Source organism: Rhinoraja longicauda, chromosome 30, assembly GCF_053455715.1.
Source record: "Rhinoraja longicauda isolate Sanriku21f chromosome 30, sRhiLon1.1, whole genome shotgun sequence".
NCBI classification, from domain to species: Eukaryota; Metazoa; Chordata; class Chondrichthyes; order Rajiformes; family Arhynchobatidae; genus Rhinoraja; species Rhinoraja longicauda.
The window spans coordinates 25,751,270-25,765,797 of NC_135982.1; the positions used below are offsets into that span (position 1 = coordinate 25,751,270).

General features: G+C 43.0%; 1 protein-coding gene across 1 annotated transcript in view; it reads left to right on the forward strand.

Moving 5' to 3' along the window:
* The window catches only part of atad3 (ATPase family AAA domain containing 3), a 55,383-nt gene that overhangs the window by 935 nt on the left and 39,920 nt on the right, over positions 1–14,528 (forward strand). The window contains exons 2-7 of the mRNA XM_078425185.1: positions 2,019–2,095; positions 3,121–3,222; positions 4,326–4,385; positions 8,047–8,116; positions 9,282–9,447; positions 12,132–12,201. Coding sequence (XP_078281311.1) covers positions 2,019–2,095; positions 3,121–3,222; positions 4,326–4,385; positions 8,047–8,116; positions 9,282–9,447; positions 12,132–12,201 — 545 coding nt within the window. The remainder of the gene's footprint in view (positions 1–2,018; positions 2,096–3,120; positions 3,223–4,325; positions 4,386–8,046; positions 8,117–9,281; positions 9,448–12,131; positions 12,202–14,528) is intronic.

Below are 14,528 nucleotides of genomic sequence, written 5' to 3' on the forward strand. Positions count from 1 at the left end.
GTTAAGTTTACTCAATGAACTGGAGAGACAGCAAAGTTAAATGTAAATGAGGTACAGCAAAAAGAGCTGTGGAAGGTCTGACCTGCTGAGTTCCTTCTGCAGATTTTTTTTTTAACTACAGATCAAATTCCAGCGTCTGCCATCTGTTGTACAGGGGTATGAGTATAGTTAGTAGACATTAAATGCTGGAGTAACTCAGCAGGACAGGCCTTCTCTAGAGAGAAGGACGGGTGACGTTTCTGGTCGAGACCCTTCTTCAGACTAATAGTTAACCGAGTGAACAATGATCTGTCAAATGGAACATCTCTCCTGTCAAAAACACAAAGTGCTAGAGAAACTCAGCAGGTCAGACAACATTTCTAGATGTTTTGGGCTGGGACTTTTTTTTGGATCTGAAGAAGACTCCCACATCGTAAATGTCACCATCCTCCAGAGATGCTATCTGACCTGCTGTGTTTCTCCAGCAGTGTGTTCTGCACATGGTTCCAGCATCTGCAATTCCTTGTGTATTCATCTCCTGTCATTGTGGAAGAAGAAACATTGGCAGGGGTTTGAAAAAAGGAGCATTATCTAAATGGTCAGAATTTAGAGTTCTGAACTGCAGCTGGATCTGTGTTTCCTGGTTCATAAGTTCCATATGGAATTTATGAATGGGAAATCACGTTTGACCAATCTTCTGGAATTTTTTGAGGATGTAACAAGTAGAATGGATAAGGGAGAGCCAGTGGATGTGGTGTATCTGGACTTTCAAAAAGCCTTTGACAAGGTCCCACACAAGAGATTAGTGTGCAAGATTAGAGCACATAGTATTGGGGTAGGGTATTAACATAGATAGAGAACTGGTAGATAGACGGGAAGCAAGGAGTAGGAATTAACAGGTCCTTTTCAGAATGGCAGGCTGCGACTAGTAGGGTGCCTCAGGGCTCAGTGCTGGGACCCCAGTTATTTACAATATAAACGATTTAGACGAGGGAATTAAATGTAACATCTCCACGTTTGCGGATGACACAAAGCTGGGTGGCAGTGGTAGGGTGACTTGGATAGATTGGGTAAGTGGGCAGATGTGGTATATTGTGGATAAATGTGAGGTTATCCACTTTGGTGGCAAGAACAAGAAGGCAGATTATTATCACCCCGTCGACTGGGCTTGTATTCACTGGAATTTAGAAGGATGAGAGGGGATCTTATTGAACCATATAAAATTCTTAAGCGATTAGACAGGCTAGATGCAGGAAAAATGCATGGGAGAGTCCAGAACCAGGGGTCACAGTTTAAGAATAAGGGGTAGGCCATTTAGGACTGAGATGAGGAAAAACTTTTTCACCCAGAGAGTCATGAATCTGTGGAATTCTCTGCCACGGAAGGCAGTGGAGGCCAATTCACTGGATGTATTCAAGGGAGAGTTAGAATTATCTCTTTGGGCTAACAGAATCAAGGGATATGGGGAAAAAGCAGGAACAGGGTGTTGATTTTGGATGATCAGCTATGATCATATTGAATGGCGGTGCAGCCTCGAAGGGCCAAATGGCCTACTGCTACACCTATTTTCTGTGTTTCTATGTTATAGAAACAGAATTAGGCCATTCGGCCCATCAAGTCCACGCCGCCATTCAGTCATGGCCGATCTATTTTTTCCTCTCAACCCTATTCTCCGCCCGTCTCCCCATAATCCCTGACACATACTAATCAAGACTCTATCAATCTCCACCTTAAAATTATCCATTGACTTGGCCTCCACAGCCTTCAGTGACAGAAGGAACCTTCTGTGGTTCCTGATTGGCAAAAGATTAACTTGTGTGATTAGAAAATAATGAGAAACACAAATGGAATTTTATTGCTTGTTGATGGAGGAATTGGCATAGGTTTGGTACTTGCCTCAGACACAAACTGACTTGAATTGTCGGAGCAATCTTGAACTTGGTAATAAATTGTTCAGCACTGCAAGGCTGCAGCTAATCAATGTGAAGTGTTTGGTTGTGGTCGAGAGTCAAATTGTTGCTTTGTTTTTTTAAATTCAGGCCATGCCAAGGATGCACTGGATCTCTCTCGGTTACAAGAACAAAGTGTCCAACTGGAGCATCAGACCCGCATCAAGGTATGAGATGGGGTTGGGAGAAGAAGATGGAGGTTGGTGGTACGAGGTGCTAGTGGGAAAATCATACCACTGTCTAGATATACATTATACAGGGGCTGAATGGTGTGAGAAGGGGGCAGCTCCTTCTAGTTGAATGCACGCGATGTTGGCCAGTGTTGAGGTACATAGGGTTTCAGTGAATTATCCAACTTACTTGCAGTCATAAGGAATAGGAGTAGAATTAGGCCATTCGGCCCATCAAGTCTTCTCCCCATAACCTCTGACATCTGTACTAATCAAGAATCTATCTATCTCTGCCTTAAAATATATCCACTGACAGCCTCTACAGCCTTCTGTGGCAAAGAATTCCACAGATTCACCACCCTCTGAGTAAACAAATTCCTCCACATCTCCTTCCTAAAAGAACGTCCTTTAATTCTGAGGCTCTAGTTCTGGACTCTCCCACTGTGTCAGTATTCATACTGGGCAAGGCTGGTATTTTGAGTCAAGAGCACTCATTTACTTGTAGTTCTGGCAGGAACATTTTGTCCTTGGGATTTGGTAGCATGATGGTGCAATGGTTAATTCTACAGCGACCTCACGGCTCCAGGGACTGGGGTTAAATGATGACCTTGAGTGCTGGTCCGTGCAGTTTGTATGTTCTCACTATGGTGTGTGGGTAGCTTCTTACATCCTAAAGATGTGTTAGGTAAGTCACTGACTGTAACTTACCCCTCAATGAAGGAAAATAATCAAAGGGGAATTGGAGGGAGTGCATGAAACAGACATTATAGGTGTTCGGAGAAATAAGAGGAGGAGCCAGTTATAACTGGCTTGTTACTGAGTTTCCAGGAAAGTGAAGCTTCTGAGCATTATTACGACGGAACCATGATGATATTTTGGTCCAGTGGACTTTCTTTTGCTGTGTGTGTGTGTGACTTGCAGATCATTCAGTTCTGATTTTTAAAGTGCCAGTGAGCTTAATCGATAGATTTTTTCCTGGGTTGTTACAAGGTATGGAGTTGAGATTATTTTTCTGTATGCAGGAATATGAAGCAGCAGTGGAGCAACTCCGGTCTGATCAGATCAAAGTCCAAGGAGAAGAGAAGCGGAAGACTCTGACTGAGGAAACCAGACAGCACCAGGCAGTAAGTTTCTGATTTATTTGGGGAGCAGGTGCCCTGAATGAATGGACCTGACTTGTGCTCAGAGTTTATAATACGGGGCATGACCTGGGAACTTCCTTTCAGACCAGTGGACTGAGGTTTGGAAGAAACTGCTCCAAAACTGTTTTTTTAGTCTCGTGTTTGCTTCCACCAATGTTTAGATTTAGGTTTATTATAGTTATGTGTATCGAGGTACAGTGAAAAGCTTTATTTTGTGCATTATCCAATGAAATTTAACTAATACTATACATAAATACAACCAAACCAATTCATCATCCTCCCAAGATAGACACAAAATGCTGGAGTAACTCAGCGGGACAGGCAGCATCTCTGGAGAGAAGGAATGGGAAATCTCATCCTCTTTCAAAAGCACACATCCAGATTCAGGGAGTTTATTCCCAGCTGTTATCAGGCAACTGAATCATCCTACCTACTAGAGAGCAGTCCTGAGCTACTATCTACTTCATTGTGGACCCTTGGTCTATCTTTGATCAGACCTTACTGGACTTTATCTTGCACTAAATGTCATCCCCTTTATCGTGTATCTACAATGTGGGTGGCTCAATTGTAATTATGCATCGTCTTTCCACTGACTTGTTAGCACGTAACAAAAGCTTTTCACTGTACCTCAGTACATGTGACTCTAAACTAAACTCAAACTCAAAACTAAAGTCAACATGTTGAGCATCAACCATCTGCCTTTATCTCCCAATGTCATCCATCCCCCTTTCCCATCCAGTTCCTATCATCCCTCACCCTTCCTTGGCCTTAACCCTATGCCCCACACCACTTTATACCCACTGTTAAGTCCTTGCCCCCACTCTTGACACCAACTGTCTTCCTACTCCACTCTCAGTCTGAGTGCAGGTTCTTCATCCAAAACGGTGAAAATTCCCCGCGCTGATGTAACTTCAGCGACCGAGTTCCTCCAGCAGTTTGTTCATTGCAAAACATTGATGCTTTTGGAGGGGAGGCACAAAACATCCACTCAAGTGGATTTGGGTTAATCTTGTAATTCAATGTTGCTGGTTATGAGTGGTGATGTTTTATTGTGGTCAAAATATATTTGGTACTTTATTTTTCAGCGAGCTCAGTACCAGGACAAACTATCAAGGCAACGATACGATGACCAACTCCGCCAGCAGGTTAGCATGTAGTCTCTTAAGTGGTTGTGTGTGTGACTACAGTGGTGAAGTTTTATTATCATGGGTTGTGAATTGGGAATAATCTTTTTAAGCTTTCTAAGGTCATAAGTGATAGATGCAGAATTAGGCCATTCGGCTCATCAAGTCTATTCCACCATTCAATCATGGCAGATCTAGCTGGTCTATCTCTCCCTCCTAACCCCGTTCTCCTGCCCTCTCCCCATAACTCCTGACATCTGTACTAATCAAACTTCAATCCTTAAAGTCTGGCTCTAATTTTTAGGCGATGCCTGGAAGCAACAAATGATCTCCCTTTTATGTTTCCCCTTCAACATCCTGAAAACTTGTCAAATTGGACCTTAATCATCAGCAGCATGCGATTCCAGTTAGTACAGTTTCCACATAATTTATTGCAAAGCTGGGCTCTTTCCAAGGTCTGCTGCCTAGATCTAACACATTACTCCTGGAGAGATCTAACGGGACTTTGAATGTCTGCAGCTTGTCTTTAATCGGAGTGTATTGTAGCCTTTGGGATGTAAATGAGACTTGCATTTAGCTTTTTTTCACAGCTATGACATTTCTATTCACCTGAAAATTACTGCTGAGTTTCAGACAAGCCATTATCTAACATTTTTACCATTCAGCAAGTATTTTGATTTAATCCTCAAATCTTCGAAGGCAGCCATTAAATAAAATGCCCAGTTCCTTTTCTTTTAGATTTTCGTGATGTCGTCATTGCCACAAAGCCAACATTTATTGTCTAACTCTAACTGCCCCAGAGATCCCTTTGGAGAAAATATATTCATAATTCATTAGAGTTGCAGAATTTTAGAACTGGCGGTCATAAAGACAATCTGATGTGGTTGCAATGTAGGATGATATGTAACGTGGGATGAGAGCTCTCCATGTGGATGTGCTACAATAGACAATAGGTGCAGGAGGAGGCCATTCGGCCCTTCGAGCCAGCACCGCCATTCAATGTGATCATGGCTGATCATTCTCAATCAGTACCCCGTTCCTGCCTTCTCCCCATACCCCCTGACTCCGCTATCCTTAAGAGCTCTATCTAGCTCTCTCTTGAATGCATTCAGAGAATTGGCCTCCACTTGCTTCTGAGGCAGAGAATTCCACAGATGTATCTGCCTTCCTTTCCTTGGTGATGGTAGTTGCAGGTTGGGAAGGTTTTGTCCAAGTGAATAACAAGGCACGCTGCATCTGTGGACTGTGATGCTGAAGGGAGCATGGTGAAGATGTAGTGCCAATCAGACAATCGACTTTGGCGTGGTAAGTGCTACATTTCCTGAGTATTGTTAGAGCTGTACACATCCAGACATGGCAATTTGATTCCATTGTGCTGTTGGCTCTTATTTTGTGAATGACAGTAAGTTGGGCTGTTGCAATGTAGTTCACCTAAAGCCTCTGAACTTCTCACATGGCTGGGCTTTGAGTTTCTGGTCAAAGGTGATTCCCAGTAAGTTAATCAGTGCCTCCACATTTTTTCCAATGTAGGTTCACCAGGTTAGTTCCCAGGATGGCGGGACTGACATATGATGAAATAATGGGTCAACTGGCTTGTTTGCAATGGAATTTAGAAGGATGAGAGGGGATCTTATAGAAACATATAAAATTCTTAAAGGATTGGACAGGCTAGATGCAGGAATTTTTTTCCCAATGTTGGGGGAGTCCAGAACCAGGGGTCACAGTTTAAGAATAAGGGGTAGGCCATTTAGGACTGAGATGAGGAAAAACGTTTTCACCCAGAGAGTTGTGAATCTGTGGAATTATCTGCCACGGAAGGCAGTGGAGGCCAATTCACTGGATGTTTTCAAGAGAGTTTGATTTAGCTCTTGGGGCTAAATGAATCAAGGGATATGGGGAAAAAGCAGGAACGGGTCCTGATTTTAGGTGATCAGCCATGATCATATTGAATGGCGGTGCTTGCTCAAAGGGCCGAATAGCCTACTCCTGCACCTATTTTTCTATGTTTCCCCTCCAGGTTTTGTGGTCGTGTCTCTGATTTGGGCTTTGAACTCGCCTTCTGACTCAAAAGCTTTGACTGAGACACAGCTGACACAGTTTAGGTCACCAATGAGTGCAGGCTAACCACTTCCTGTATTCTGTAGTGTACTCCTTGGGTGGTGGTGTACTGCAGTGGGAAGTACGTGCATGGTATGCTACGTGCATGGCATGCAAGCAGCCGGTCGACTTGTAAGGTTGTAAATTGTGCTGTACCACCAGGGGGGGGCTCACACACTTGCATTACTCTCCCTGCAGCAAATGCTTTCAGAGTAGCTGTAAACAATGAGACACTTCAGAAGTAGTTTAAGTATGTTTGAGGGAAGGTGTCAAAGAGTCAATAGTCGTTTATTTGTCACATACACATAAATGTGCAGTGAAATGAAACATTACCCTCAGTTCAACAATAAGACCAATAAGAATAATCAATAAAAATGCAATAACACATACAATCATAAACTAACACCAAACAAAAAGAAACATCCATCACAGTGAGTCTCCTCCAGTCCCTCCTCACTGTGATGGAAGGCCAGAATGTATTTTTCTCTTCCCTGCCGTCTTCTCCCGCGGTCAGGCTGTTGAAGTTGCCATGTCGGGGCCCCCGACATTTAAGCCCCCACCGGGCGGAGAAAAATCCCGCGGCCTATTCTAGGCCGCGCCGGACGGTGAAAGGTCCGCGGCGGGCCGACCCAAGCCCCGCGATTCGGGGCGGGCAAAGACGCTGCCGCTGCCGGAGGTCCCGATGTCAGCCCCCATCCAGGGGCCTGCGGGCTTCCGACGTCCACGTGGCCCGCGCCAGAGCCTCCGGAGACGAGTCGCAGCCGCTCCCGCAGCATCCGAAGGCGGCCAGCGCCGCAGGTGGGAACGGAGACACGACACAGAAACAAAGGTCGCGTCTCTGTTCGGGAGAGAGAATGTTACAGTTCCCGTTCCCTCCCTCACCCCCCCCACATAACATACAAACACTACATCATATTAAAACTACAATTCATACAAAAAACAACAAAAAACACAAAAGACAGACGGACTGCAGGCAAGCCGCAGCTGCGAGGGCAGCGCTGGCTCCTCCCTATCCGAGGGCAGAGTATTAAATCAATTAGAGCACCTAGTTCCAAATAAAAGGTGGTTCACTTTCTCAATTTTCCACTGAAGGCAAGCTAACGAGTTCAAGAATGGACAATAAATGTCATCCTTGGCAGCACGCTGAGGAAAGAAGCATGCATTTAATGCGTAAAATGTCCCTACACTTAAACAAGTCCAGCTGGCAAACTGTAGGCAAAAAACTGCTGATGCTGGTTTAAATCGAAGGTAGACACAAAATGCTGGGGTAACTCGGCAGGTCAGGCAGCATCTCTGGAGAGAAGGAATGGGTGCCATTTTGGGTCGAGACCCTGGGTCTCCACCCGAAACGTCACCCATTCCTTCTCTCCAGAGATGCTGCCTGACCTGCTGAGTTACTCCAGCATTTTGTGTCTACCTTCCAGTTGGCAAACTTGTCCATTTAGAATTGACGAGTTATATATTATAACAATAACACTTGTACTCAAGTATCTTGAACAGAAATGTCGCAGTACTTCACATAAAGTGATATTGGACGCAAGTACAAACATTGCCATTTCCAATAGTGTTTTTCTTTCCTTCTCAGCAACTGGTGAATGACGAAAACTTGAGGAAACAAGAGGAATCTGTTCATAAACAAGAATCTATGCGGAGAGGTAAAGCTCTTATGTCATGCAGTAACTGATGGAGAGTCACTGGTCCAGTAGAAAAGGTGACAAGCTTGAGGGAGTTGGAGAGTAAATGAAATGAGATTGGTGCTTTCTTCCTCCCATCCACCCCCCATTCTTCCGCCCCACCGCTGCAATCAGTCTCAAGAAGAGCTCGACCCAAAACGCCACCATCCATGTTCTCCAGAGATGCTGCCTGACCTGCTGAGTTACTCCAGCAGTTGTTTGTTTTGTTGGTGCGATACTGGTCTTGGTAAGCAGGAGTAAATTGGTACGGGCAGCACTGACTTCCATCTTCCCTTGGCCTCCTTCCAATAATCTAGTGAGGCTATGGGCATGTACATTTTCATTCATCCTTTTATATTAAGCCAAAAAATGTGGCCCACTTTATTTTTAAAAACTGGCATTCCTAAAGTTGTGTAGACTAAAGGGTTCTGATTGAGAGTAATCCACGCCAGCCTGTTAGCTAAATATCTGCTCTCAAAGCAAACATGCTTAATTAGTGACGCTGGAGATCTACACAAAAACATGTTGAAGCAGCTTTCCCGAACTCAAGCTGTTTAATGGTTTCCCAACCCATGTCATTTATAAACAACGTTTAAATAATGACTGACTTGGTACTTTTTACAGCCATATTTATTTGTTAACCACTCAAAGCATTTTTTGTTTTAATTTTGCCTTCACAGTGCAACTCTTCTGTCATGGCATATTGCAGGTTGTACAAAATTTCTAAAGAGGCCACTGCCTGAAATGTTAATTATAGATTCATTGCACTACTGTATTTTTTAACAAATTGTCGTTAGGCTATGCTTGAAAGTGGTGAATCTGATGAATTAAACGTTTCATGGATCAGGTAGGGATGTGCAAAATACATTTGGAATTGGGCTGTGCTCTCGACAAACATTTCGCAGAACCGTGTCAATCGCTGTTTATTGCTATTATGTGATTGATCTTTTTTTTTAATCACTTTCCCGTTGGATATTTATAGCATATCCAAGTCCACAAGTTCTCACTGAAATTGTGGATGTTGTTTTATTTTCCAATACAAAGTAATAATAAGGCCTGAATCCAAGTGCTTTCGTTACAGAAATAGATGAATGTGGATTGCCCAAGCCAGCGGGGGATTCTGATTTGATTTTTCTTTTCCGTGCAGCTACAATTGAGCACGAGATGGAGCTTCGGCATAAGAACGAGATGCTGCGCATTGAAGCTGAAGCCAAGGCCCGTGCTAAGGTAGAACGAGAAAATGCTGACCTCATCAGAGAACAGATCCGACTGAAAGCTGCTGAGCACCGTCAAACTGTTCTTGATTCCATCAAGTGAGTTTTGGGTAGACAGTGAAATTGATTTTGATAATGGAATAGAATTGAATTTTTTTTTCATCCTTTTCCCTTCCCGCCCAAGTCATCATGTCAATGCTCCTTATCCTTTTCTCTATTCTCTTTGGAACGTGCAGCCAATCCAGATGCAGTAACATTTTGCAGCTTAATAGAAATCTCTTCAGATGGGTGATAATGATAGTAATTAAAACACTTGCCATTGAATGCCTCATGTAGGTCAGTGTGACTCATTGTATTCTGAAAATGTTAACACTTCATGGCCGCCTAATGTTTCAGCTTTAAATTCAGGTGGTAAACCTGTGATTGTAACACTGCCACAAGCTTTCTCTTTCCGTGGAATGGGGATACTGTTGCCAACCCTCATTTATTGTCCAACCCCCCTTGACCCAGAGAAGGTGGTATTGAATTCTTGCCTTGAACCATCTTGTTCTTTCGTTTGGTGATTATCCCTCACAACTGTTTACCAGAACACTCCCTGGATTAGGGTGGTAATTGCTATAATAAGAGGTTGGACATCGGAAGCTGAGGAGAGACCAAATAGAAGTATCTAAAATTGAGAGACATAGATAGGATAGACAGAACCTTTTTCCCAGTATGAAAATGGCAAAGACTAGAGGGCATCGCTTTAAGATGAGAGGGACAAAGTTTAAAGGAGATGTGCGGGACAAGTTTATTTACACAGCGAGTGGGTGCCTGGAACAGGCTGTCAGGGGTGGTGTGTGGAGGCAGATACACAATGTGTGGCATTGAAGAAGCTTTTAGATAGGCACGTGGACATGCTGGAAATGGAGGAATACAGATTAGGTGCAGGCAGATGAGATTAGTTCTCTTGGCATTGTGTTTGGCACCGATATTGTGGGCCAAAGGGCCCATTCCTGTGCTGTACCATTCTGTGCTCTTAAGTAACGACTTCCAGTACGTTCCCCCTCAATCACAAAGGGGGTCTCTTTGAAATCTTACTGCATGGAGAATGATTTCAAATATAGTGAGTTGGAAACTTAGACTATGATGATCCCAAGTGCTTTCTGCTTTTATCCCTGTCAGTGGTAAAGGTGAAATATTTGGAACATTTTGTTCAAAAAGCCCTGCCAGTGCATTTGGTAGGTGTTGGTATGAACCGAATGCCGCGTAACAAAAGCTGCAACACAAGCCGTTTTTGCGCTGTTCTTAATTTTGGACCAGTTTCCTCCTTGTGGCAGTTCGATTATTTGTTGAGCAGGACGTTTTCTGCCACTCATCCACATGAGGCTGGTGTGAAATGGCATCAATGCACACTGAGGGGAGGCTGGATAGAAGTTTGTCAAATTGAGAGGCATGGGTGGGATAGACAGCCAGAACAAAATGTCAAAGACTAGAGGGCATAATTCTACGGTCAGAGGGGCAAAGTTTAAATGAGATACACAGGGCAACTGATTTGTACACGGAGATTGGTGGGTTCCTGGAATGAGCTGCCAGAGGTGGTGGTGAAGGCAGGTACGACAGTGAAGTTTAAGAGGATTTTAGATGGGCATGTGGGTATGCAGGGAATAGAGGGGTGTGGATCATGTACTGGCAGAGGAGATCAGTTTAATTTGGCTTCATGTTCAGCAAAGACGTTCTGGGCTGAAGGGTAATTTCCTGTGCTGTTCTCTGATCGAGGTTTGCTAAAATATGATAGACCCAACGTGGCCTAACTGATCTGAACAGTCTGAGCACTAAACATTTTGCGCGCACACACTGCAAAAAGATGCATGCCCTAATAATAAGCAGATTATTCTGACTTGGATAAAGCATTGCGCCAAACAGACCAAAACCAAATGGCAGAAAAGAGACAAACACACATCGTAGTGTCCTGTTGGGCTTTGGTTGTGTGCCAGGCTCTGTTTAAACAACATCTGCAGTTCCTTGTGTAGAAGTGTTAATATGTTTACGTTGCTCCTTTGATGTAATTTCTGAAGGCACTTTCGTGGAATATTATCAAGCAATCTTTGATGCCAAGCCACACATGGTGTGTTATGAATTAAATTTGGAGTAAATAACTGATTTGAGGAATATTAGATGTCAAGTTTTGGAGGTGAATTCAAAAGATCTGGCAAGTTGCCAACATTGGTCATTAATTACTTGGTTAAACGTTGGGATATTCAAGAGGCCAGAATCGAATAGATGCCAAGGTCTCAGAAGGTTATGGGTCTGAAAATAAATGTAGAGCCAGGCAAGGCCATACATAGATGGATTTGAAAATCCAGGAGAGAATTTTTAATTGAGGTATTTTGGTGCATTGTATATTAGTGAGCGTGAAGGAGTGGAGTCACACTGGACAGTTATTGACTGACAGCAGGATTTTGTTGGATTTAATTATAGTCATGGAAGGCCCCCAGGTATCTATTGGAATGGGCAGGTTTCAAGGTGACAATAGCATAAATGAAGATTTCTTTAGCAGATGAGCTTTGCTGGGAAAGTCTTATGTACAGTGGAAATAGACAGTCCAGGAGAGTAGATATGAGATCTTTTTAGTTGTTGTTTTGCTCTGTAAAGACAGTGGATGGGTGTAGGAAAGATTAGTTTTGACATTGGCCTAATAGAATCCTACTTACAAATACATTCCTCTGTGCTCCTTTTTAAAATTTCTGTTCTAATGGAGAAGCTTATGATGTCTGATCCACTTTATCCCTTTGCTCCCTCAGGACAGCGGGGGCAGTGTTTGGAGAAGGATTCCGAGCCTTTGTTTCTGACTGGGACAAAGTAACCGCCACAGTAAGTGAGAAGAGATGAAACGAGGCGTAGCAATATTTAATTCTCCTAGTTTTGATCAACCCACACTACAAGGTGCAAACCATCCATTTGGTTAGGGGCTGATGGAAAAAACAGTCTCTTGCCCCCAAATTGCAGATGAATTTTCATTGAGAGTGGAACAGCTGACTGTTACAGTCTGGTTTCTGCCCTGGTTTGAAGGTTAATTGGCTCCTGAAAATGACCTTGCTTTTGTAGGGAATGGATGAGAAAGTGAAATAATGGAATTATTGTGAATGGGTGATTAATGGTTGGCATGGACTTGGTGGGCTGAGGGGCCAGTTTCCATGCTGCATCTGCATCTGTAAACTAAAATTAAACAAGAAGTTTTCATCAAGGTACAAGTTAAACATAAAGCCTCGGTGGCTGTGCAGGGAAAACATTGCAAGGCTGAACCTGGCATGATAAAAATAAGATTTGTGAAGCTTGGAGAAACTCATTTACTTGGCAAATATCTACTGTACTGTAAAAGATGAATTGGGGAGAAGTTTACAGTTTACCAAGTGCCTGAACCTGGAGCACTGTAACTAAGGTATATCATTTGTCTAGAATAAGGGAATGAATGCAAGGTTAAAACGGGTCATGTTCTTGGGTTATTAGAGGAAACGCTTGCCCATCAGCGTGAATTCCTGGAAGAGCTAATTAGGCCAAACCCACTGTTCTGCTAATCTTTCAATGAAGTTCTTGTGTAGTTACAGTCCAGTTTTTCAAACAATTGGGTAATGTCAGTAGCACTGGAGATGCTGTAAAGATTTGCTGACTAGTGCTGTGAAGGACAAGATCAAAACTGTCAGCAGCAATAATTCAACCTTTCTTAAGTGTTCACTATCACAGTGAAATGCTGGTCCTTTGGTGGTTTTTATGACACCATTTTGTTTTTCTCTGCGCGACTTTTGTAAACCTTCTTTTCAATGAGTTTATCTTTTTGGAACCGCAGTGCACTTCCCAAGGTTTCAATATTTGTCATCGTAGCACAAGCATTAGTGGAGTCCTGCACCTGATTCTGGGCGCTTTGCTAATAAATAAGCTGTCTGCATGATGGTAGATTAATAAGAAAGGAAAAAGTTGAATATGAGAAAGCTAAGTAAAAATATGAAAGTAATAAGTTTCTACCTAGAAGTTGCAAGGTTAATTATGTTCATAAGTTATAGGAGCAGATTAGGCAATTGCCTTGATTAGGCAATTCGGCCCATCAAGTCTACTCCGCGATTCAATCATGGCGGATCCATCTTGGCCTCCACAGTCTTCTGTGGCAATGAATTCCACATTCACCATCCTCTGACTAAAGAAATTCCTCATCCCTTTTCTAAAGGTACGTCCTTTTATTCTGAGGCTATGGCCTCTGGTCCTAGACTTTCCCACTAGTGGAAATATCCTCTCCACGTCCACTCTATCTATTTGGTAAGTTTCAATGAGGCTCTCCCTCTTCCTTCTAAACTCCAGTGAGAGTTTAATTGTAGTGTTGGTCCGCATTGTATGATCCACAAATCATATCCAATCCCTGTGGTGGGTCCATTTGGCCCCTGAGCAATTGTTATCACTTGTTCTTACAGCCACATGGTGTCCATCACAGTAGCTGCCCTGGCTGTAACTTGCCTGTCATTCCTGGAAATCTGCCTGATAGCTGTCTAAGATGTCATAATTCGTGAGTGCACGAGGTTTCGGAGTGCTCTGGAGCTCTTGACACAAACACAGGGCTCTTCACACAAATGGCAACTAGTAGGAGGTCTTAAACTGGAACAGGGACTATTGTTGCCACAGTTCATTTCTCAAATGTATTAGGGAGCAAGGGTTCACCATTGTGAATGGACGCTTGCATTTAACTGCAGTCTACAACGAATACTATCTGCTCTTGATCATCTTGCAAAATATTTGTACACTGTGTCCTTTGCTCAGATTGACCTGTTCTTTATAATCAGTTCCTCAGTTAAGTAATTCAGCAATGTTTCACCTATTCTGCACTGTCAGGTTGGATAGTATTACTTTAATATTAAGATATTAACCAACGGCTCTTTCTTCCAATTGTCTAAAAGGATTGGAGAGGTTGTATTAATTTGGAAATGCATTATTAATGCAGATGCCTAAATGTGATGCTGAAGACTTAGAACTATCCGTCTGAGTACTTAACGTAATTACAAGAATGGTTCATTGTGATGGACTTAATAACGTTAATTTGTTTAACCAGCCATTGCTTTAACCAGTTTTGTTATTTTCCTTCTAAATTGCAAGTCAAATTCAAATTCCTGCATGTTGTATGCATTCTCACTTAAAAGTGAGACCAAATGCAATTG